Below are 23593 nucleotides of genomic sequence, written 5' to 3' on the forward strand. Positions count from 1 at the left end.
TCATGCCGAATCACAAATTTCGGAAGTGCTTGGTGGGCAACATGTTAGGAGAGTCTCTTTTAGTAGGTGGCTATTTCATTGGTGGTGAAGTAGTATGCCTTGAAATCTCTTAATTTGCCCTTTGAAGTAGAGTCCCTTTGTGAGCAACACTGTGACCCTGTGGTGGAGCTCTTGAGTCCTATTCAAACCTCAATGTTAGAGTATATTAGATTAAATTAGGGTATCTAATTTAATTAGGGATATTTTCTTATTTGTTTAGATACGTATCTGTGAGGATCTCTCTACATCTCTTACAGATCTCCCATCTCCTCTATATATTCAGTTGTTATTAGAGAAATAATACAAATTACAGTTTTCTACAATGTTGACTCTCTAATTTAACATGGTATCAGAGCAGTATCGATCTTGGCACCGTCTCTCTCCCTTCTCAATACACATTCTCTGTTAATCCAACTTAGCTACCACCAGAATTTGCTTCTGTCTATGACACCTGCATATGCACTAGAACCGGTGACAGGATCTAACTAACCGAAGCTGCAACTCTAGATCCTCCTAAACATTCCAACAGCATCTTCCCCTGCATGCAGGCCGCTGACTTGTTTTCGTGAGCAGCAGCCAGATCTGGCCAGCTCCATCACTGGCCATCATGCCATCACCATCTGAAACCAAACTGTCATCTTCTGACTCGGCCCATAACCATCTAACCTGAGATCTGTCACTAAACTGATTCTCCGATCAAACCCGTCTACCCCCACGTCCGAGATCGTTTTGCCTCTTACAGCCACCAGTCTCCCCTTCCACGAGCTCCTCCATTACCGATCATCTCTTCATCCTCTGCTAGTGCCATTCTTTTTACATGGCTTGACAACACTACCATTAACAGCTGCTATGCCTAGCAACCCAAACCCATTTCCAAAAAACTTGATTCATCGCTCATCATTGTCACCACCACCACTGTGATTGGCCCTCGCCGTCGCTTGATGGGTTGAGATATGAGGGACCCTCATCGTCCTCGATCACCACCACTGTCAGATCTGCTCATCATCCCCACTTGTCATTGGAAATCGCCGCTGATTTCCACTAGATCTACCACCCCCTTGTCGCTGGCCACTGTCATCTACCATCTGCAGCCGCAACTCATCGCATCTTCCATTGAATCCGGTAGCCACCAGAACCCCCGCAAGCACACCATTGATTTGGCCATGATCTGCAGTGGGCCTGTTGTTGGTATTATCCATCACCGTTGATCAAGCTATTCAGGGCCCACCATCAAAATTATGGCCATTTGCCATTATTGCTAGGACGTGGTGGCCCACCTGCTGCCTTCTTTTATCATTTGACGTATGCATCACGTAACAAAGTGAGGCCCATCTACCTCATTTGCTAGGCCATCTCTGTAGCCCAGATATAACTGGGCCATTCTACTTCAGTTGATGCAGTGGCCCTTGCTAATCATCCATACTTTTTGGGCCATCTGTATTTTCTGGACGCTACTGCCATGGGCCACAGTCGGTCCATCTAATTGTTGTTTGAATGTGTATTGCTGAGCGAGGATTGCTGGCTCGGCTTGGTAAAGTCCTGCGGGCCTTGCTAGCTTTGTGGTCCAGTTCGCTGTTAGATCTGTACAGTTTACTATTTGGGCATGGTTCTTTTTGAGGCTCAGTTTGTTGTTTGGGCTAGGATTGTTTCGTTTGTGGCCTTATTTGTCGTTAAGCTTGGAGCTCATATTATTGTTGGTTCTTGCTCACTATTTGTGGGCTGTTGCACTTTTTTAATCATGGGTCTATTTTGGGCATGTCCTTGGTGCAATTGATTCTTGTGTGCCTTAATCAATCATTTTCTCCGTAAACCTTCGACGATGTGTCTTTTTTTTATCATGCTTTTTTGACAAGTGTTTCGTTTTTTGTGCCAGATGTGTTGGACTGGACTTGTGTTTGTGCTAGTCGTATGGACTGAACCTCGTCACCTATCGTTGTTTTGGTGGGACTTGTTTTTTGTTTGTTGTCAGAACATCTAGAGCCGTCAAAAGGGCAATGGTTGAACTCCTAGCCACCAGAAGTGTGTATCCACCGGAAGAGCAATGGATGAAATCCCAGCCACTAGAAGTTCTACTAGATCATTCATTAGCCATTTGAAGTGTAATTGGTTCACATTCCAGAAGTCGTCAAAAGTGCTTGCTTGTTTGAAGCTACTCGTTGTTTTGTCGCCCCATGCTATATCAAATTTTCTTGTGTTTGAATAATTGTTCATCATATCTTTCAAACTCAAATTCCTCCTTTCAAAGCACCTCAAGTTTGAGGGGTGATGTTAGAGTATATTGGATTAGATTAGGGTACCTAATTTGATCGGGGATATTTCCTTATTTGTTTAGACACGTATCCATGAGAATCTCTCTAGATCTCTCATCTCCTCTATATATTTAGTTGTTATTAGAGAAATAAAATAAGTTACAGTTTTCCACAATGTTCTCTTTGGTTTAACACTCAGAAAGGCCATTACTTCATCTCATGATAGATTTATTTCAATTAAGTCTTCGCTGTCTAGAATACCACTTTGTTTAGCACCAATCCAATCAAATTTCCTACTAGAATTGTTGCTGTGTGGAGAGGGGATTCATTTGGTGTTTGAAATTCTGAATTAGAAGATAAGAGGAACTCTGCATCATAGTTGTATGAGATTTCAACCTGTCAACTCTAGGGGGTTGCCGATGCGAGTCTGCTCTTTGAATTAGTTGTTGTCTTGTGGAACTTTTGTCAGCGTTCTTTTTGAAAACCTGATACTGGAAGTGATCTTTTCCAATAGAGAGAGTAGAGGTTTTCTTAGGACGGACAAGGCGGGGTCTAATCTCTTTACGTCCTGTAACTGGTGCTCTTGCGTTAAGCTTTCAAGATCAATAGATGAAGTGGAGGCAGTCTTCTGACACACAAAGTGGGTGGTCATCAGTCCATTCCATCCTTTGCTCCTAGGTCCAGTCTCTATTTATGTATTTTATTTTTTGTACTTTAAAATCTTAACCTTCTTTCTTCCTGAGTTTCACCTTCCTCCAAAAACCTGAGCACCAGCTCCAATTTCTTAATACCATTTTGAAGACTCATTCGTGTTGGATACAACTCACTTGAGTTAGCTGACTAGGGCCGACTCAAATGAGTCACTTGAGGCTTGGGCAAATTGGGGCGAGCCCGTCAGACTCAGTCCTACTTGACTCAAACCCTTTTCATTTTATTTTCGGTTTTCTTTCATTTTTTGTGCATTTTGCCCCACACCGGAGATCTAGATTACTGAAGTCTCTAGAGATGATAAGGGGGCTTCCCATTAATTTATTGTATTAATTTTTTTTTTTAAAAAATAAAAAATCAATCAGATATCTAGTCAGCATTTTAGCACAATGAATGATGTTCCATGACATTTTTAGTCACACATTAACCAGATCTCATCTTAAAATTAGCCTATATGTATAATGTTTTATTTTATTTTTTATATATTTCTAACTCAAGCTGTGGCCCTTAATAGAACGGAATGGTGGAACAGGATTCTTGTAGCCGGCCCCAATTAATTGGGATAAGGCCTGGATGATGAAGAATGATGATTTCTATTTTTTCCTTGCATTTCAAGGAAAAGAGGTGACTTGCCCGAGTCACCCCTGATTTCACTGGCATGACGAACGAGTTGGTCTGAGTCTCCGAGTCTTAAAAACATGCTACGAATTGTGATGTAGCGTCCTTGGTTTCAGCAACATCAATGCAAGCACTTGATGATTTTGTATACTTTCTGGCATGTATTTTATACTGGGAGTGCTTGGTAACCTTGATCTGATGGTTGTAAACAATCTGGGCACAATTGCTAAATTGGTTTTTGTTCTCTTACGTGAGGATCTTTTCCTTCTTGTTTTTTTATTCTTCTTCTTCTTCTTGTTCTTTTTTCTGTGCATGGATGGTTGCTACTCTTATGTTTCATCAGTAAAAACATGAAGCCTGCATGCTCTTCATATATGCTGCCATTAATGAACAGATGCTTGCTACCCCTCCACGCATAACTTTACGCGTGGGTGCAGTGTATAGGGCATCCAAGGCATGTCTTAAGTGGAGCCCGTTGCAATGGGCCACCAAAATTTCAAGATTACAAGTGCTAAAACAACTGGAAGCGGATTGCGTACTGAGTAAACTCTGTAGGGTCCACCGTGATTTATGTATTTTATCTACTCTGTCCATCCATTTTACCGGATAATTTTAGGGCTTGAGCCCAAAAATGAAGTATATCCAAATCTCGATTGGACTGTGTGAATTGAACATCTACCATTGAAAATTTCTTGGGGGCCACAGAAGTTTTGGATCAAGCTTGTATTTGTGTTTTCCCTTCATCCATGTTTGTGTGATCTTATGAACAGGTTGGATGAGAAATAAACATCACTGTGGGCCCTATAAAGGTTTACTGTGGAAATCATTATTCCAATTGTTTCCTGTGGTACGATCCACTTGATCTTTGGGTATGCTTAAATTTAGGTCTCGACCCCTAAAATAAGATGAAAAAATGGATGGACAGCGTGGATAGACCAGATACATTCACAGTGGGCCCAACAGAGTTTACTCAGTACGATGAGAGCGTATTGAGTAACCTAGTACGCAATCCGATTTCAAAACAACTGGCTGTTTAAACAATCTGTGCAATTTTTTCATCAATGAAAATTTGAAACTCCTTTGCTATGAATTTTTCTATATTGATGCACATGTGCCTGATAGTTAAATGATTTTATTGTTTGGCCAGATCATCATGCACGGTGTGTGCCACCCAACTCAGGGCTTAGATGTACAACATACCAATTGGCATGTGTCAAGCGTGTGGGACAAAAAAATAAAATAAAATCCAGTAATGGTTCAAAATGGTCGTTGAGCATGCCTGTTTTGAAATGCTAGCTAGTGTTTTTTTCTTTGAGGCCAGATCCATTACAAATGTTTTTAGGTGAAGCGTAACATACAAATCACTGTGTGGACCCCACCATGATGTTTTCATGGCATCCAGTCCATCCATTAATTGCGTACTTTAATGTTCTACTTTGTGCTTTGGTGCCCAAAAATGAGGCCAATCCAAAACTACGAATGGGCCACAATGGGATGGGGATGCTTGCTATTAAAGGCGTGTGGGGCCCTCTTTTTACATGCCATCTACGTCTAATCTCTTCACAAGATACATCCAACCTTCCAAAACTCAGGTGGGGCACAAAACATGGTTTTAGAGGCTTTAGGCATAATTTAGAGGGTCTGGCCTACCTGAGTTTTAGATCCAGCAGATTTTTGGGATCCAAAGAGAGTAGAAGTGGTGGACATGGTGGACAGATTGGATGTAATGAAAGCACCACGATACCCCACACGTAGATTTGTATGTAGAAAAGTTTTCAAGCCTCATAGTCTTTTAATGGTGGGAGATGATATGCCAACTGCACAAACAAGGAATCCAAAAGAGACCCCACAGCAACTCAGCAAGTGGGTTGGTCTGAATCTGATGAATTCAGTTGAGGCCAGATCCATTACAAATGTTTTTAGGTGAAGCGTAACATACAAATCACTGTGTGGACCCCACCATGATGTTTTTGGCATCCAGTCCATCCATTAATTTGCGTACTTTAATATTCTACTTTGTGCATTGGTGCCCAAAAATGAGGCCAATCCAAAACTACGAATGGGCCACAATGGGATGGGGATGCTTGCCATTAAAGGCGTGTGGGGCCCTCTTTTTACATGCCATCTACGTCTAATCCCTTCACAAGATACATCCAACCTTCCAAAACTCAGGTGGGGCACAAAACATGGTTTTAGAGGCTTTAGGCATAATTTAGATGGTGTGGCCTACCTGAGTTTTAGATTCAGCAGATTTTTGGGATCCAAAGAGAGTAGTAGTGGTAGACATGGTGGACAGCTTGGATGTCATGAAAGCACCACGATACCCCACACGTAGATTTGTATGTAGAAAAGCTTTCAAGCCTCATAGTCTTTTAATAGTGGGAGATGATATGCCAACTGCACAAACAAGGAATCCAAAAGAGACCCCACAGCAACTCAGCAAGTGGGTTGGTCTGAATCTGATGAATTCAGAAGAGACCCAGCTGCAACTCAGCGAGTAGGTTGATCTGAATCTGATGGCTTAAGGGCTATCAATGGACCAGGACAGGGCCCAGCTAGAGGTGTACATGAACCGAGCTAGCTCCGTTAGCTCGCTCGGCTTGACTCGAAAAAGCTTGATTCGACTTGGTTCGAAGTTGAGTTCGAGCTAGGGCTGAAAGTTGGGCGGGTTCAACCCGACCGACCCGTGACAAACCCGACATTGGGTTGGGCTCTGGTAGGATATATCGGGTCCGATCTCAAGCTTGGGCTATACAAACACCAACCCAATAAAACTTGGGTTGGGCTCGGGTTGAGGTCTCGGGTTGCCCGACCCAACCCGAACCTGATCAATATATAAGTTACTTATAAATTATAATTGAGTGTGGATCGTTTGTGTCGAAGGCACACTAGTGATGTTGGGTCTCATTTGTCCACGTCATTTCCAAGGACTCAAGTTAATAAAATATGCCAGATTTCTCTCTTCCAAATAGATTAGGTGCTATGCTACATGACTTTTAAAGGAGTAGTTGTCCTATATTTTAGCTTGTTTTTTTAAACAAAAAAATGAAGTTCATTACCATAAATAATCACATATATAATTAATAAAATCATAGATACAAAAAATAAGTTCCATGTTGAAATATAATAAACTAATGTAATAACGAAAATATTAGCACGTATATACCTGACCAACCCGATCAACCTGACCGAACCCGCTTGGGTTGAGAATTCCCAACCTGAGGTTGGGTTGAGTTGGGTTAGGGTTGAGGTACAAGAACCTTGGGTTGGGATAGAGTTGAGCACCAACCTGACCCGGCTCGACCGACTTTCAGCCCTAAATAACGCTAAACCAATTTTTTATAATCAATTGGAGAAAATATATTCATAACATCAAATTGATGTTGCTCACCAAGTGTTTGATGAAATGATTCAAAGAAGTGTGGCTGGTGGCAAGGAAGGAATGTATATGAAACCAACACCCTTTTTTTCTTGATTTTTATGTTGCATAGAAGGTGTTTGATAAAATACCTGTAAAACCATTACCGTCTCAAATACAGTGAGATTTTGAAGGTGCAGTCCAGGTATTTGTGAAAATGCTGCAATGGTGAACTCGGCTTGATCTTGGCTCGAACTCGGGTCGAACTGGCCCGAGCTACTGACCGAACCGAGCCGAGCTGGCCAGTCAAGCTCGAGGACCGAGCCGAGCCAAGTTCGAGCTGAGGTCAGCTAGTGACCGAGTTGAGGCCAGCTCGACTCGTTTCGACTCGATGTACACCCCGAGGCCCAGCAAACACAAAATTCTGAATATGCCTTGTCTGAAGAGTTCACAATCTAGGCCTAAGACAACAATAGATTCAGCCCATTGATGGCCCTATAACTTTTGGTAAGGGCAGTTATAATCACATTGGGGTGCACCCACCTTTGCATTTAATGAGGTGGGTTGAGGACTTGTGACATCTGAGCCGAAATGACACTAGACCCTAGAGCGTCCACCAGCGAACTGCCTCAGGATCGCATCAAACAGTCTTTATGGCACATACATACGTAACACCAGGAATTGTGAGTGAATAGGATCGAACAACCACATTCTAAAATTCTAGGAGGGTAATGTTGCGAACACAACTAGTCGTAGGTATGACCGGGACTCGAAATGGACCGTGAGGGCTGGTCCTCCCAAAATCCACTCCGACAGACAAAAATTAGTGTAGGTCGCCCATCGAAGTTCTACTAAGTACAAAACTATATGAAATAGTCGGCCTCACTGGGCTTGAGGTCCATTGCAGACGATAAACCCAGATGGTGCCCTAAGCCGCACAACTTGGACTGAGAAGGAAGTTCTTGAAACGAGCAACTCTATTAGACATGAATCAGAAACTTAAGTGAAGTAGGCTCTACCACTCATTTGCGAAATTACGACTTTTCGACCGTCGGATTGCGACTAAACTCGAGCCATTAGTCAAGGATATTTCCTTACTCATATCCGTATAACTGTGGCCCCGATCGAGCACCGATAGTCATCAATCGCGAGTAGGGTCCCCGCGGTCAATCGAGGCATCTAATCTCCACCCAAATTGGACTAATCGCGGATCCCATGATGAGACACTTGCCCCAAGGTGTGGATGGGCCAACGGGCACCTAAAGGAGCCCTATGGGTCAAAATCCAGCCCACCAGGGGCATGCATGCTAGAAAAAGGGCCTCTAGGGCCATTTAGACAAAAAATGGACTATATAAAGCCCAAATACACACTCCCTCACTCCCATACGAAATTTCAATTGTAAGGGAGAGAGGGAGTGGGGAGAAGTGAGAGAGGTAGCTCCTTGGGGAGCTGATTCGGGGAATTTCCCTATTACCGTTGCCCACGTCGGAGCCCATAACCACACCCCACCATAGAGAATGACCCAACGATAATAGAAAGGTAATCCCTTACCCCATTTTAGAAATTAAGCTTTGCGGGCTGTTGCATGCGCCCTTATGAGCTAATATATTCGACGCAGGGCGTCAGTCCGTCAATTGCTGGGTCGATATCTTAGGAGCGGTGCTAGAAAATCGTCGGACCACCCTAGGTGTGGATCATTACCTCTAGGTTGCCAATTATCGAACCTATGTCACAAATAATGATTGTGTAGTGAAATTATGAATTGCATGCTAACTAGTGACAAATCCTTAGCCCTATTGTCCTCTATGAATTACAAATTCTCTTTAAGGTTGTTGATCATTAATTGTATGCTAGAATAGATTGGATTTATTGAAAATACATGCCTATATGCTCTATATTTTCCTTGATACATGTGAATAATTATCTTATTGTTGTAAATTCTACGATGATTGAATAATGCACTTGCATGTTTATTTGATTGCCCATATTAGTTGGAACATCATGAATTACTAATAAGTATGGTTGCCTATTCTTGAAATAGAATTGTTGTGGCATGCCATAGAAGTTTAGCCTATTGGTCAATTGGGTTGACTAACAAATCGAAAAATTTCACAAGGGCAACCCTACTAGATCAGTTGCCATGGGAAAATCCAATCGATCCAGGCCAAAGACGGACAACCAACGGTAGTTGGAATACACGGGATGCTTGCACCCAGTGCCGGTTGTACTGTAGTTTGCTTGAGTCAGCCGAATTAGTCCACTAGTTGGCCAACCATGTGTGTTCACCATATATGATGACCCCTATCTGTACCTGGGACACCCCACGCCCCTGGAACGCCCACTTATACCGCTTATGATACAATTCACAAGTCTCGAGAGCTGAGCATGGTGGTATGAGACACTGTGTTCGAGCTATTGGCTTACGCTGGAGTGACGAGCCTCCCTGTAGTGATCGCCAGCAATCCATTATATAAATCCGCATTTCGTATGAATTCAGCTGGGAGTGACGAATCCAGATGGATCGAGGGTCATAGGCATGAGGCCGCTATGACTGCCCTGGGCCTCACAATTGGATCAGGGCCTTGATTGCATGGGAGTGCCTCAGTTTCCCCAATCTTGCTAAACGAACGGACTTAACTAAACACCCGGCTAATATGACCATTGTCGCATTGCATTAGCTAGGTGTGGTGACTCGGCAGTTGAGGTCGCATGATGAGGGAGTGTTGGTCATTTGTGAATGTGAAGATGGAGTCGCTATGAGGGAGTATTGGATGGCAAGGGCATATATAATATCATAATAACATGCATGTGCATTAATAAGAATATCTAGGGACTATACGCTTAAATTCCTTTTCATTAATTATGCATGTGGATTTGATAACTTGTGTAATTTGACGTTAATGAAACTATAACTTGTGTAACTTGACGTTAATGAAACTATTGAATTGTTCACTCCCATACTGGGATGATGTTTTAAAACATCAACCAGATCCTATTTTAGATGCATGTATCACGGAGTTCGACGCGCTGGACGAGACGTCTATAGACTCGGAGGAGGAGCTCTTGTATTTCCAGCTCTTGGGTGGATCACTGTAGTTTGCCTTAGGGTCAGCGATGGGGCTATAGGACAGGGACATTTTGTATATTTTTTGGACTATATATATTTTTGCTGGAACGCAGTCTCATGAGCTGATCAAATACACATAATTTTGCTAGTCGAATTTTGAGGTTTAAGTTATATTTACTTTCGCATTCTTGCATGTCCATTTAATTCCTTGAATGTCATGCACCAACTAAATAAACCCAAATCACTCACTTTCGTAAGGCATAAGTGACACCCGGAAATTTAGGAGTCGAGTCTTACTTGACCCCCGAAATTCAGGGTGTTACAGGACTACTTCCAATCACTGCTCAGATCTTGATTTGATGGTTTAAGGTTATGATGCTGCTATGTTTTCAGTTATAGATATGTGTGCGTGTCATAATTGAATTTGTGGCTCAATTCAAACTGAACAACTATGACCTCAAGTGTCGAGATAGGCAGACTCATAGTGTATGACAGAGGTCTAATGAGATTGGCCACCTATTCGGCCATTCACTCAATGTGTAAATAGGATCAAGCGATATGTAGAGGGTAAGGTTTGTCCTCTGATGATGGGTTGCATCTTTGCCTTCTATACAAAAGGACTATTTAATACAGATAAAGAGAAATGAGATAGAGATTTTCACAGTCGGTTATAAAGAACAGCTGCAAAACACCTCTCCTGATGCAGAATTGAATCCAGCGTGCAAGTACAGACTTAAATTACAGCTAAAATTATAAGCTACTTGATTAATGCTATGGATTACACTATGAAATGTAAACAACAAGCTGAAATTAAAGAATTATACTAAGAAATGTAATTTACTTAGCAAGAAGCAAATGATTATATGATGTAATGTAAAAAGATTGGTACTTGAAAGGATAATTGAAAGATAATGTTTGGTTTAATTTGATTGGTACGAGATGAATTCTTCCTGTTGAATTCCCTTATTATTTATAACCTTAATCCAACCATCTAGATGCTTCCTACATTATTTATAGCCTTAATCCAGCCATCTAGATGCTTCCTACATTTTGACATTTGCCATAACTGCTTGGTACTATTTGGTTTCCTTTGTTTCTCTTTCTGCGGCTCTGCCATCTATCTTGTAACTGCTTCTTTATGATTGCTCTTCCATCTGTTGCTTAAACAATCATGTGGCATTGTTTGATGTATTCTAACTATTTTACCAAGAAATCTTCTCCGTACATCTTTGCAAATATTCAAATATAATATGCAGATCTATCCAAATTACACGCAACCTAATTTGATTGATTCTCAGGAGAAATGACCATAATTGGGATGAATAGGTTCACATCTTGCAAAATCTCATTTTTTTAGGGGTTTTCCATTTTACTTTTACACAGTACGCAACCCATGTTTGTCAGGTTTCTGTTTTCATGGATGACAACTGGTACTTCAATCATATGAATTGCCACATGTGTTTAAGATTGGACCGTTCATTTGTTAGGTCTTATCATGGTAGGTTGTTATAGACTTTATGTGACTTATCGGATTGTTATTGACATGTGTGCATAATTATTTAATAAATTATATTAAGATTTTTTTTATATTTGAATTTAATTTTAACGGGTTATAATTTCTTGATAATGTATATATGTAGATATTAGGATTGGCCTTCACCATATTTATTTAATAAATGTTTGGTGTACTATTTGCATGGCATAGGCTAATGTGTAGGTATGCACAACAAGTGTAATGCACGTTGAGGTGCATGCATAATGAGATGTACCTCAATTTATGAAACTACTAGGATTAAATTTCACATATAAATTGGCACAATCGGCTCCATACTGAGTTAAATTGAGTAAGTCTATATATTGCTGTGGGGATGGATAATTGTTTAATCAGATGGATACTGCGTGATAATTGCATATACGACTAACGCTTTATCATTTACCATATTTGAATTGAGTTCCATCCATTGTGAGATCAATTATCTACGAGTGATGGATTAATTCCAATCTAATTATGGTACGAGTATGCTAGTCTTGTAAATGACTCTAATATTTTTATTACTCTAGGTTATATAAGTAAAGTCACAATAAGTTGATACTATTTTGATGTACATTTTCAATGTCATGTATACAAATTGAATTGGTCAAAAGCTCGTTGAAAAAATGGCTAAATCAATATTAAGTTATGAAAATAGATTAACACAAGATCACACGTTGGTGATGATGTACAAAAGACTTATTTAAGGTGTTGAATTAAATAAATGGTCAATTTTTTTTTTCAAACATTTAAAAAATATTTATATTTTTATTATATTAATATTTCCAATAAGTTTTTAATTAATTTAAAATTACATAATAAAATTTTTCCAATCTCAAAATTAGATAAACATATATTATAGTAAGAGCATTGGGATTTATCCGGTTCCACATGTAGAGTTAAATATTCTTGATTAAATTTGATCAAATGAAAAGTTCAAGATAAGTGGTTGATATGACATTAGGTGTGGGTCACTTTTACACGGACGACATCTTGACATAAAAAAAGAACGAGACACCGTGTCCTTTTCCAAGAAGAGAAACTCAAGATATCTCTTGATGATTCCATATTATTCATTTTTAAACTGTTATTTATGTGTTACTGGGCATCATTGAGGGATGTACATGAACTGAGTTAGCTGGGTTAGCTCGCTTGACTTGGCTCAAAAAAGCACGGTTCAACTCGGTTTGAAGCTGAGTTTAAGCCAAGTCAAGTTGATTTTTTGAGCTCGAAAAAATTTAAACTGAGTTTGAGTTTGCCTGAGCTCGACTCGGCTTCGATCGAACTCCAACTCGAATCAAAATCAGATCGAACTAGTTCAATGATTTGATTACTTTGGCATTGATGTTGCTCACTAAGTGTTTGATGAAATGACTCTTAGAAAGTGTCAATTAGTGGCAAAGAAGGTATGTATTTGAAACAAATATTATTTTTCCTTGATTTTGAAGTTGTCTATAAGGTATTTGATGAAATACTTATAAATAGCTGTTGCTGTTTTACATATGTTGAGAAATTAAAAGTGCACGGCATATTTGTGAAAATGCCATGGAGGCTTATTTTGGCTTGTACTCTCAAACTGGCTTGAGCTACTGACCGAACCGAGCCGAGCTTGCCAGTTAGGCTTGAGGACCGAGCCAAGCCGAGTTCGAGGTGGGGTCAACTAGTGGCCAAGTCGAGCTGAGTCCAGCTTGACTCGGATCCACTCGGTGTACACCCCTAGCATCAATTGCTGGGCCAATCAAATAGACGGTCCGGTCCGGTCCGTCCATTGGATAGATTTAAAAAGAAAAAGAAAAAGGAGTGGTGATTCAAGTACAAGTCGATGGAAAGTAAGGTAACCATCATCTTTGCACAGACAGACGGTCAGCCAACGTGTTATATTTATCTAACATCCCGCCATTGAAAGATCAAGCTGATTCACTCATCAGGTGGGCCATGCTAGTATATGGAGCAGTGGAAGATGACCAATCTCGTCGCACGTTCACGACCCTACTTTGGCCTGCATCCGGATGCACCTATGGCTAGGATCTCGGGACAATGGTTCTACAACTCTACTGGAAACTCAGTCGAGTCAACTCGGGACTGCGAATCAGGTGGGACCCATCTGTGCACTTTCACGGTCTAGATAGTCGGAAACTGGTCGGTGCTCTGTGGGCCCCTATGCTGTATGTTTTTTATTTTTTATTTTTATTTTTTATTTTTTATTTTTATTTTTTTAATCCAGGCTGTCCATCCACTTTTTCCATATCATTTTAGGACTTGATTCAAAAAATTAAGCAGATCTAAATCTCAAGGACCACACCGTAGGAAAATAGCAGTGATTTGATGTCTACCATTAAAAACCTTTTAGGGCCATGTTTATTTGACATCCCACCTGTTGATTAGGTAATATAGATCTGGATTAAGGTAAAAAACAAAAAATAAAAAAAAATAAATATCAGCTTGATCTAAAACTTTTGTGGGCCCTAGGAAGTTTTTAATGGTGGGCGTTCAATCAATACTGTTTCCTGTGATGTGGTCCACCTGAGATCTAGATCTATCTCATTTCTATTCTTCATATTATAAAATGATCTGGAAAAATGGATGGACGGCGTGGATGAAACAAATACACTATGGTGGGGCCACATAGCACCGAACAGTAGCCAGCTTGGGCGAGTCATCACTCTGTAAAAATATTTCTCCCGTTGTTCTTTGGAACTTCCGTGAAAGAAAATGGCGTCGAAAACCCTAGCTCGCACCGGCGCTTCTCTCATGAATCGCTTATTCAACCCCATTCTTTCCCAAAAAAATAATCCAAATCTAATCTCAAACCGTCCTTCAAACCCATTTCTTCTTTCCAAATACCAGCCATCTCTCCATTTGCAGGAAGAGAACGCCGATTCTCTGAAAAAATCAGCTCTTTTGGATGGTTTTTCTTATCCTTGCGGCCTTCCTTCTCTTCGATTCTTCATACAAGATGGTGATGATCTTTCCTTCCTCGCTGCCTTTTTCTTGTTTTGATGCCTTTTTCTTTTATGATGTTGGTGTGTTTTTCTTATATAAAAAAGGTGCTGATTAGCTCTTTTCCCACTATTTTCAGTTTTTTTTTTCCTCAATGTTGTAGCGTTTTCTAGACATTTTTTTCCCGTTTGAAATGTTATTTTTGATAGTTTTTAAGGAGACCCAAATGGGATTATGATTCGTTTATCTGATGTTGGTGTGTTTTTCTTATATAAAAAAAAAGATGCTAATGAGCTCTTTTTCTACAATTTGCTGTCTTTTCTTGATGTTTTAGCGTTTTATAGACACTTTTTTTCCCCCCCTTTTTACTTGAAAGATCATTTTTGGTGGTTTTTAAGAAAACCCAAATGGGATTTTGGATTCGTTTTATCTGATTTCTGCGGAATTTGTATGTAGAACAGGGGCTGTTGAAACTTTGTAGAGAGACCCAGAAGCAGTGCTTTCTGATAGTTGCTACAGAGGCCCATAAGGAAATTTTGATGTATACCATGTTATTTCTGAGAAGTTCATATGTTGTTAGCTTTTAGAGAGACCCAGAAGGATATTTTGATTTGCATTTTGTTTGTAATGATAAATTTCTGTATAGAGCAATGGTTTTGCCTGGTTCTTCGAGAGTCCCTCAAACAAATTTTGAATTTGTATTGTGTAACAGTGTAAGTTATAAGAAGCTTGTTAATGCAGGGGCATTTTCACACGGGGCTCGAGTGGGGTGGCCTGTGTGAAATGGAGGCACACTCGGGGTGGGCAGCCTGTGTGAGACGGGACCCATGTAAAGTGGTGCCCACGAGGGGGGTTTGGCCTAGGGCCTGACATGAGCTATGAGATAAAGGGATTGATTCGCCACGCTCTATCAGTTCGAGCTTTTAGAGCAAGTGGTTAGTTGTCCTGCGTCAAAAGTGGAATCAAAGTGGTGGGTGTCATGTTATCAGAGTGGGAGGGGTGTCCTGTGTGAAGTGGGGGCACACTTGGGATGGGCGGCCCGTGTGAGGCGGGATCCATGTGAAGTGGGACTCACAAGGGGGGTTCGGCCGAGGGCCTGATCTGGGCTATGAGAGAAAGGGATTGATTCACCCTAGTTGTCCTGCATCCCTAGTTGTCCTGCGTCACTTGTACATGTAGGACGCACATCCAAACTCATTACCTTTCATCTGTTGGGCCCTACAATGGATGATGTCCACAAAAATCACACAGTTAGGGTGATTCTAGCCACTGATTGGATAGCCATTGAGGACTGCAAATGGGTAGTTAGGAAAATGTCCTGCCACCAGTAAACGTTCAATGGGCCAAAAAAATAAAATCACTGGCTAGGATCATCTATTAGTTTATTTTTACACATGGCTTATTCTTGATGGGGTTGTGATAGATGTGCACTCAAGAATCCAGATCTTGTACATGTGCCATGTGAGTGCTCGCTGACTAACTTAGATATTAGCATTGGGTATACTCTCTTCTCTTGTTCTCCCATTTCTGCAGTTGAAGCTTTTACTATTAGATGGGAAAAGTTTATACCCAAATTTCTTTCTTTGTTGTCTGAACAATTTGTTTACAGATGGTAAACTGATGAAAGAAGGGAGGCAGAAATGGAATTGCTTTTAATATACCATATTTGCACTGGCCATGAAATAAATTCAATCGTAACTGTCTCTGGGAGTATTGGGATTTGGGGATGTCCTTTAGTTTCAGGGTTGATGCCACTTCATTTGTTTGACCTTGGTGTGAATAGGGGTTTGGTATTCCTGTTTTTGCCAATTTTGTTTTATGGAAGATGCTCATGCAAGTACCCATTTACCTTCTCTTGAAACTGGGAAACAGTCTTTCTGAGAAAGAAATACACGCATTCACCCTCTCTTGAAATTGGGAAACAGTCTTTGTGAGAAAGAAATACACAAGTTCATTCTTACCTCATCATCTAGCTTATTTCGACCGTGTCATGTTGGTATCAAGGGTTTAGGATGTAGCTGGTGAGGGTTTAGGATGTAGCTGGTGTAGCAGATGCATGGAATTGAATTTAATTGAGAAATAGTTAAAGATGAACTGTTTTGGAGGATGAATTCCACCTTTAGTCCCTAGAAAACATGTGATTATGAATTCAATTATGGAGAATATGGAAAGCAGAGAAAACGATAGTAAAAAGGATAGAATAGTGGGGTCTCATGACGGAGATAATCTAGAGGAATTACCTCTGGGATTTCCAGAAGAGTCTCACTGCTTCTTTTTTATTTATTTTTATCTTTTTAAACCAGTATTGGTTCTAGAGTGTGTTTGCAATCATAAGAAAAAGGGAAAAAGTCTTTTCATCAATCAAATTACTCATCATAGATGTATGGCTATATGTATAGCCCATTGTTCACAATAATCCCAAATAAAATCAAATAGCAACTTAAATCCTATAGTTCAAAATTTACTGGGTCTACTCTAAAGCCAGACTAATCCTAAAAGCTTGTAAGAAAAGAAGGTAATTAAATAAGAAAAAAGCTAACCTAGAAAAAACTCCAAATACTACTAAAAGTCCTTGTATGTTAATGCAAGCATGAATGATCGCGAGGAGCGTGCGATGAAAATGTGGGCCCCAAAAGTCCAATTTGGTTCTTCTTTTTAAAAATTTTTTATTATTTATTTTTAAAATTAGAATAATTGAGTCTTTATGTTTGTCTTTGTTGATGCCATATGGTAATGAAGATTGAAAAAAAAAGGTGCTAGTTTCGTGAGATTTTTTTTTTCTTGCAGAGAGAAAATCCTATAAAATCAACTCATTTTGTGGTTTGTGCAAAATCTGTGCTTCTCTTCTTATTTTTTTTTCCTCATACATCCTGCGTAAAAAATGTATAAACCATATGGATATCTTGGGCTGTAAGGTTGTATGAAGCCCTTTTCTACTTAGGTTTGCATGTAACTCAAGAAAAGCCATTGATTGGATATGTGGACTCAGACAAATCAATTGCTAGTTGGGGCTAACCAATTGGATCTATGAACCCCACTGGGCACATTCCAATCAGACCCTTATTTTGGACTTGATCATGAATCAGCCAGCAGTGGTGTCCAGTTTTGGTCCATATCTAATGATCTGATTTTCTTTCATGATTATCCTTTGGTCGGCAATGGACAATGGTGCATGGACATCCACCATATGGCATTTTAGCTGAATTCATTGTTGTTTCTGACGAGCATATGATGACGAGATGGAACTCATCATTTATAACTGTTTTTTGTTCCATTCCCTTCAACTTTAGTATGAACTGCTATATAAAGGATCATGAAAGTTGAGTCCTCAATGCTGTTCGTTGATGCCGTATGCTTCAGATATCTTATTTACAATAGGATGGACCTACACTTGGATGGTGTATGGGCCTAGTAATTAACAAATTGAGTCCTTAAGTGGAAGTATCTGTACTCCATTATGGAATTGTTCTCTGAAAGACATTTTATGACAAGAGTGAACTTAGAAATTCGTGAAAAGATAAAGGGCATTTTTTACCATTCCCCCTGAATTTTATAATGCTGGAAGTATTCCTTTGACTGGGGCCATGGCTTCAGCTAGAAAAAATCGCATTTATGAGTGCACATGTAACGGTCATGAAAAGCCATCCCTAAAGGTACATAAAATCGAATATCTTGTCCCTGATTGAGTTCACCTTTCCATTTATATTGGAAATGAATCTTATAACCGTCCCGTCTTATAATTGTTCATTTTCATAGGTCTCCCTATCTTTTGATCTTATTTTGGTTCAACTTCATCAGTCTTCCAATCTTTTGATTTACTTATTAAACTCCCTCTTAAGTTAGTTTGATCTAATCTGGCAGCAGATGATGACAGCACTTCCTCATTGAACAAGCCAATGATCTTACTTCCCAAAAGAACTTACCAGCCTAGCCACATCAAGCGTAAGCGAACCCATGGGTTCTTTGCTCGGTATCTTTCTCTCCCTATCATATTATATAGTTTGAACTTGAATATAGATGGGTACGCTATTGATACGATGACATAAGGCCGGATACTTCTCTGCCTGTGTCTTATGTACTTTGCTGGCTATTGCCGTTCATGGTTTTCTAAAATATCCATTTGTTGGATGGGACTAAATGTCCTTGGAGATGTGAATTCATTTCCCAAGTAGCAATTTGCCTGTTGTTAACAGATTGCTTTTTTTTTTTTTTTTAAATAAAATTATTTATTTATTTATTTATTTTTTCCGATGTGCAAGCAGTAAGGAGACCAAGGGCGGTCGGAGAGTCATTGCTCGGAGGTTGGCAAAAGGTCGAGCGAGAATCACAGTTTAACAGCTTAGTGTGCCTAGGCTAACCGATTTCCCAAGAGCACTGTCATAGGGCATGTAATAGTGGCTAAGAGAAGGTACTTGGAAAGTCTTGCCTCCATCATGCCTCAACTGTTAACATGCCATAGCATTTGATTGGTGTGGGAGCAGAGCTACAGCATTCGTTTCAATTCATGGACTGAAATGTGTGGTAAGGCAAGAAAACTGAGCTTTGTCTGTCTTGTAAGAAAATTTCCTTTTAAAAAAATTAAAAAAAATTAATGTTTTTGAGAGCTCCAGCTTGTGCTGATTAGCCTTGTGTTAGAATTGTTCTTTCAATCTATGCAACTGGGCACTTGTTTTCTTCATCATTTTTTCATGTTTCCAATTGGCAAAACCAACACAACATCGTTGGATTTTAATGACCTTGAATTTGTTGAGAGGGGACAGACGGCCACTGTAATTGAACATCCGTTGTATCTGGATTTGACCCGGGTGGTCATTTGGATGTATGGGGTATTATTATTAAGCATGATCCAATACTTGCAAACCCGATAAGGTTAGCAGAAGGGGTCATGGTCCATGAGTGCTAGCCGAATCAGCCACTTCAGCTGCATGATAGGTTTTTCTTTCTTTCTTTCTTTTCTTCTCCTCCTCCTTCTCTTGCACACCTCTTTCCCTTTTCCTTTTTTACAACCTTGTCATGAAGTTTTAAACGGTTCTCCCTCAGGGGTTGATCTCATGGCTTCTTTAGTTTTACCTTGAAATAAAAAGGCCCTCATCGTGTGTTGACAATTACAGGAAGTGTTGCTAGATCCATCATTTGGCCACCAGAAGTACTACCGGATGTCATAAAGCCACAAGAAGTGCTATGGAATTGTCATACATCCAACATAAGTGGTCCATTAGAAGTGTTATCTGAACATTCCACAACCATCAGAATATTAGTGAATTTTCGAAATGCAATGGAAACATTAAGCTTCTAGATTTTTTTAGGTTTTAAGCAAACCCTAATTTGGATCCTAGTTTACATATGATGAAGCCTTGACTTTCAAAAGCACCAATGTGGGGGCCCTTCACCCTTACACACTTTGCTATTACCTTATATCATTAAAAGTCTATATACCTGCTCATGCACCTAAATTGACTAAATCCCTCCATTAACCAGTGCATCTAATCTTGACCACAATCTTGCTACTATAGTCATGAAATTAGGGTATTGAGATTTGTGAAACACTAGTATCCATTAGCTAAGGGTTTAGGGTATTTCTCTAGGACAACTGGGGGAATTCCTTGTAACTGAAAAAAAATCAAAGATAATTTAGGTTTCTTATTCATTTAATTATGTCAACAATGATAACGTGATTATAATAATCATCATTTGCTTTCTACGGCATACCATTCTAAAACGAAAGTGTCGCCAAACAATGCAACAGCCACCAGAAGAGTGATGTGTCTTTTGGCAACCACTCGAAGCACTTGTGAATCACATTTCAGCCATCAAAAGCGCTTATTATTTAAATTCCAGCCACCCTAGGCATCAAAAGTACAATAGGCTTCTCCTGTGGTCTCAGGAATCATTGGAAAGCTTAGCATATGTATTATACATGCTTTAGTGTCCCACCCTTCCATTAACTAAATTGACTACATGATCTGGTGTCTACATACTTGCCCATGCACCCAAATTGACTTAATCCTTCCATTAACCTGTGCATCTAATCTTGGCCATAAGCTTATGCCAACCTAAGAGGTGGACCACAAGATGTCTTCCATCCAAGGTATTCCGTAATGGCAACGGTGGCCGTAACCGCCACCATTGTTACCTTTACGATATAGGCTGTAACGGCCGTTACGGTCCCCGTAACGGCTGTTACGGTCTCTCTCTCTCTCTCTCTCTCTCTCTCTCTCTCTCTCTCTCTCTCTCTCTCTCTCTCTCTTTTCCTATTGAAAAAAACCCGAAAAACCTGTATCGACCCCGTAACGGGCCGTTACAGGTCCATTACAGCCTTTACGGGGGACGTAACGGGCCATTACGGGGGATGTAACGGCCTTTACAGGTCATTTTATCCATAACGGCCTTTACGACCTTTACGACCCCATAACGTGTAACGGTTGCCACCGTTACCTTTACGGCACCGTAACGGCCTTTACGGCACACCATGCTACCATTTGATATCTATCAAGTATGATGACACTTTTGATGTTTAAATATTTGATTAAAAACTTTTGATTGAACAATAAAATCCTTTTAAGCACTGAGCTCAACTAGAAAAATCATTTGATGGATGATTAGATTACTAAGATGTAAGACAAATAACTTTTTCAAGGTAACCGGTCAATCTTATGTTGGAGCATGTAGGCTTCTTATACCGAATCCTGATGCATGTGCCAAACTGCACCAATATGTTAACTATTAGTGTAACGTTGTTGGATGAGTTAACCAAACAACATTAGGACCATGAAGTCCTGACATGACCTTAGGTCTAAGTATTAGTTAAAGTCAATTTGATATAATCTGGGCATGATGGGCCTCATAGAACATAGAGTTAACGTGATCCTCCAATGCAAGGGCTCAGCTAGCCTAAGACACGATATTCCGTCTTTGAACACCCATATTAATATGTAGGGTAGGGCATAGGCACCAACTACTTGTCGGTTTTCTCACATAAAATGACCAATATACCTTTCATGGATTGCTCAATCTTGCTACTATGGCTATAAAATTCAGGGTACTGAGATCCCTGAAACACAAGTATTCAAAAATAGTTGGGGTTTTTCATACATTTAATTATGACATCCATGATAAGACAAAATACTCATAGTCAACTAAATGTACATGATCATAACACTCATCATTTGCTTTCTAAGGCACATCATACTAACATGAAAGTGCTGCTGAACAATGCAACAACCACCGGAAGAGTGATAAGTCTTTTGGCAACCAATGGAAGTGCCTGTGAATCACATTTCAGCCATCTGAAGTGCTTATTTAATTTCCAGTTACTATGGGTATCAGAAGTACAACCAGCTTCTCCAGTGGTCTCTGGAATCATTAACAAGCTTAGCATACATAGTATACAAGCTATGATGTATTTACATTTTCAACCATCTTCTTGTACGCCAGAAATCTGAAAGATTGTTGTATTCTAAGTTACTATTGTGACTGCTTTATGAGGTTATAAACAATGTAACCTAGAATGAGGGTGAGCATGCATTCATAGTAGAGGAATAATCTGATACATATCCTGCATTTTTGCAGAGTATACATCTATTTATTTTGCAATTCTAACAGATGGGCTCATTTATGCATTTATGAAAAGCAAATATTTTCATGAGTGAAATGACGCTTATGCGCTTTCTACTACAAGGATTTATTTATTTATTTTTTAAATCTCACAGACCTACATAGTGCTCTTCCCTTGAACTATGATAGGGTTACAAGATTGTAGACAATCCACATCTACAGCCGTTGGTTGCAAGAAGATGTGGCCCAATGAAAGAGCGGTAAGTGTGCTTGTCATATGCTGGATGAAATGATGTTTTAACTTTTTCATCGGAACATCCACAACTGATAACTAGACAGAGCATGATTTCATTAGACATGTTAAGGTTGCAGAATTTCCTGCGTCTCTTGCTCTACAGGCAATCTACATCCCTTTTGGGGGGGAACACATGTACCCTCCTAGCTCTAAGGACTTGCAAAATTCACTTTAGACGACAGTTTCTCTAGCTTGTATTAGGACCTTGAGTCCAAAAAAATCAGGTCGATACAAAGCTCAGGTGGGTTACACTTAGGGGACAGCAGGAATATGGTGGACCACCATTAAAAGCTTTCTAGAGCTGCCAAGGTCTTTTTATAACATTGAATCCATTGGTTTGGTGAGTTCAAATGAAAAACAAGTATTAAATGGATCCACATCTGTTGTCATGCCTCAGTGGTAGATTCATAAGAATTTCAACACTAGGTCATGAGTTCAAGCATCCATTGCAGTATGGGTCCACTGCGAATATATGGGGCTTGCCATCTCATATTAGGCCATGATCTCAAAAATATAACAAATCAAAATGTCCAGTGGACCACACCTGGTGAATGAATGTTTATCATTAAAAACTTCCTGAAGGCCATAAAAGTTTTGGAGGGAGCTGATATTTGTGTCTTCTCTTCACTCAGGTTTGTGTGACCTAATCACCAGGTTGGATTGTAAATAAACATTATGATTGGCCTTAAGACGTTTTTAATGGTGGGTGTCCAATCACTACTGTTTCACGTAGTGAGATTCACATGGTATTTGAATCTGCTTCATTTTTGTGCTAGTGCCGGTAAGATCGAAAAATGGGTGGACGGCATGGATAAGATATATACATGTGGTTGGCCAGATAGCTTTTCCAGCACCGACCATTACCGAGCTCGGTCCCGGAGGGGTCACTACGACCCTACCGAAGCGAGTCCCAAATGATATGAAATAATTGCGAGGTCAAGATTGTGGGCCTTACCATGAGGTATATGTTATATCCAAACCGTCCGTCCAGTTGAGGAGATCGTTTTCAGGCTTTAGATTAAAAAAGAGTAGTATCTAAAGTTCAAATGCACCACACTGTAGAAATAAGCTTGGATTAAACATTTACCATTGAAACCTTATCGAGGGTTACAGAAGTTTTGGATCATTCTGATATTTGTATATTTTTTTTTTACCCTTCATTTATGTCTATGTGACCTTAGTAACAAGTTGTCTGGCAAATAATTACCATGATAGCCCTAAGAATGTTTCAAT

The 23593-nt window shown here is 39.9% G+C and overlaps 1 protein-coding gene across 2 annotated transcripts; it reads left to right on the top strand.

The window, feature by feature from the left end:
• Window positions 1–14214: 14214 nt before the first annotated feature.
• Window positions 14215–19189, top strand: LOC131222769 (uncharacterized). 2 transcript variants are annotated; one of them, XM_058217960.1, is made up of 3 exons: window positions 14215–14530; window positions 18376–18481; window positions 18774–19189. In XM_058217960.1, exons 1-3 carry the CDS (start codon window positions 14284–14286, stop codon window positions 18844–18846), a joined length of 426 nt encoding a protein of 141 aa, XP_058073943.1. In that variant the 5' UTR covers window positions 14215–14283; the 3' UTR covers window positions 18847–19189. The 2 variants fall into 2 exon arrangements, with proteins under 2 accessions (XP_058073943.1, XP_058073942.1); XM_058217959.1 differs by having other exon boundaries at window positions 14224–14530; window positions 18373–18481.
• The last annotated feature ends 4404 nt before the right edge of the window (window positions 19190–23593 follow it).

The sequence above is a fragment of the Magnolia sinica genome, chromosome 13, assembly GCF_029962835.1.
Source record: "Magnolia sinica isolate HGM2019 chromosome 13, MsV1, whole genome shotgun sequence".
Classification (NCBI taxonomy): domain Eukaryota; kingdom Viridiplantae; phylum Streptophyta; class Magnoliopsida; order Magnoliales; family Magnoliaceae; genus Magnolia; species Magnolia sinica.